Source organism: Hemicordylus capensis, chromosome 1 (assembly GCF_027244095.1).
Source record: "Hemicordylus capensis ecotype Gifberg chromosome 1, rHemCap1.1.pri, whole genome shotgun sequence".
NCBI classification, from domain to species: Eukaryota; Metazoa; Chordata; class Lepidosauria; order Squamata; family Cordylidae; genus Hemicordylus; species Hemicordylus capensis.
In genome coordinates, this window is record NC_069657.1 from 458,842,496 (window position 1) to 458,844,861 (window position 2,366).

At 63.4% G+C, this 2,366-nt stretch overlaps 1 protein-coding gene across 1 annotated transcript; it reads left to right on the forward strand.

Moving 5' to 3' along the window:
- The first annotated feature begins 634 nt into the window (after positions 1-634).
- Positions 635-1,711, forward strand: LOC128339542 (lysophosphatidic acid receptor 6-like). Its single transcript, XM_053283664.1, has one exon. The coding sequence runs from the start codon at positions 635-637 to the stop codon at positions 1,709-1,711; it is 1,077 nt and encodes a 358-aa protein (XP_053139639.1).
- The last annotated feature ends 655 nt before the right edge of the window (positions 1,712-2,366 follow it).

Below are 2,366 nucleotides of genomic sequence, written 5' to 3' on the forward strand. Positions count from 1 at the left end.
CTCCTCTCCCTCTCCCCAGCCCCCTTGCCCCTGCCAGCTATGCTGGGCATTTGACAAGGGGCAAAGCAGGCACAGACATGCCCCCCAGAGGGTGGGGCAGGCGGGCCTGAGACGGCTGGCTGGCTGCCAGCGGTTGGTCTTAACGTGTTGCAAATCTCTTGCCTCAGACTGGGGGCGGCGGCGGGGGGTTAAGTGTGGTTGCTCTGCAGCTCTATGGAAGGCCGTCTGTTTTAGTCGACCACTAATCAGCTGTGGTTGCCAGCACAGCAGCCAATGGTGGTTAGCCAGTTCCCGGTGCCATGCCACAATTTCCTGTTTGTTGCAGGGTGCTGGGGAGGCAGGCACTCTGGCTGGGCGGCCCCCGGGCTCTTCTGGAGCAGCCCAGCAGCAGCAGCAGCAGCAGCAGGTCTGCTCGTGGCAAGCTGCGTGAAGAGCTCCAGGACAGCCGAGAGAGCTCCCCACCAGGGCTGCCATCACGAGAGAGGAGCAGCAGCAGAGCAACCCACCTATAGGTTGTCTTCTTTCTCCAAGGAGCAGGTGCCAGACGGAGGTGGGTCCTGGCAAGGCCCAGCAAGTTTCCAGCAGCACCAGCACCGCTTGGTGAGCTCTTGGCCCCGCTGGACCCCCCGCCACGATGAGCCCCCTTTGCACCAACTGCAGCAGCAGCAGCAGCAGCAGCAGCAGCGGAGCCGACCTGGCTTTTGCCAGCATGTACTCGGCCCTCTTCCTGGTGGGCCTCCCGCTGAACGTGGCCGCCCTGTGCATCTTCTTCTCCGGCGGGGCAGGCAGATCCGCCACCATCCTCTACATGAAGAACCTGGCCGCCTGTGACCTGCTGCTGCTGGCCTCGCTCCCCCTGAGGGCCTATTACTACAGCAGGCGGCCTCCGCTGCCAGACAAGGTCTGCGAGGTGACGGGGCTGCTGCTGCTGGTCAACATGTACGGCAGCATCTTCCTGCTGACCTGCATCAGCTGGGACCGCTGCCTGGCCATCTGCTTCCCGCTCAGCCGCCGGGCCCAGGCGCTGCGCCAGCACGCCAAGCTCATCTGTGTCGGGGCGTGGGCCCTGAGCGTCGCGGGCACGATCCCCTCCTACTTTGTGGTCAGGGGGAAGGGCCTGGGGGCCAACAGCACCCGGGGCGGGGCCAGCGGCGGGAGGCGCTGCTTCGACAGCCGGCCCCTCTACATCACGGCCCCGGGGGTCTCCAGTGCCATGGTGCTGTGCTTTGCCCTCCCACTGGCCATCATGGTGATCTGCTCGTGCAGCCTGCTGCGGGCCGTGCACAGAAGCACCGCGGCCCACATGGAGCTGGTCAGCGGGGCCAAGATCCGGCAAATGGTGGTGACCAACATTGCCATCTTCCTGCTCTGCTTCTTACCCTACCATGTGGCTGTGCTTTGCTACCAGGTGCAAGCGCTGAAGGAAGGCCTGGCCTTGGTGTACCAGTCTGCCCTGCTCCTGGCCTGTGCCAATGCGGCCCTGGACCCGCTGGCCTACTATTTCACCACGGAGACCTTTCGGCACTTGGTGACCAGGGAGCACTTCCTGCGGGGCTGGGGCTCTCACAGCCACGCGGCTGGAGGGGCGGAGCTGCTCTCCCTGCCCATGGAAGCCCCGCTCCAGGCCCCCGCCCTGCCCACAGCTGCCTTCCATCCGGAGACGCCCTCCTGGGATAGGGCCAGGGAGTCACCGCCCAGCAAGCAATCCTGAGGCCGTGCCATGGCTGTGCCCACACCTGCGCAGGTGGGTGCCCCCCCCCACTTCTCAAGGCAAAGGAAGCGGACAAACACTCTGGGTGAAACAGGGAGCCCCACAGGGCTGCGGCAGTGGGGGGGGGGGGCGGGCGAAAAGCCTCCACAGGAAACACACGGCCGATACCAGGGACATCGAAATGACTTCAAAGGGTTCTCACCTCCTCCTCCCCACAAGTTTCGTTTTCTGGGCTCATACCAAATATGGTTGTATATTATCCTGCAAAGTCATGCTTGAGTCAGTGAGGCTGCTTCCAGTCAAGGCCTTGTTGAGGAGGCAGCCTCTGCAGTGAGCCAGTAGAAGGACGGCTCAGGAGGCCCAGCCTCAGCATGCACAGCCGAACAGCCCTGCTGGGATCAGGCCCAAGGAAGTCCATCTAGTCCAGCATCCTGTTTCGCACAGTGGCCCACCAGATGCTGCTGGAAGCGTACAGCAGGTGTTGAAAGGGGCCTGCCCCCTCTCTTGCTGTGACTCCCCTGCAACTGGTACCGTTGAATACTTGGCTATCATCCTCATGCCTCTGAGCATATGCAGAGCAACGGTCCTTCCTACACACCTGATCTTGGAGGTAGGGCTCTCCTGCTCGGGGCTGTGGTGCCTAGGCAGGCAGCCC

Bases quoted from the DNA above. Each gene is read 5' to 3' on its own strand.
- LOC128339542 (XM_053283664.1), top strand. From the start codon at position 635: ATGAGCCCCCTTTGCACCAACTGCAGCAGCAGCAGCAGCAGCAGCAGC.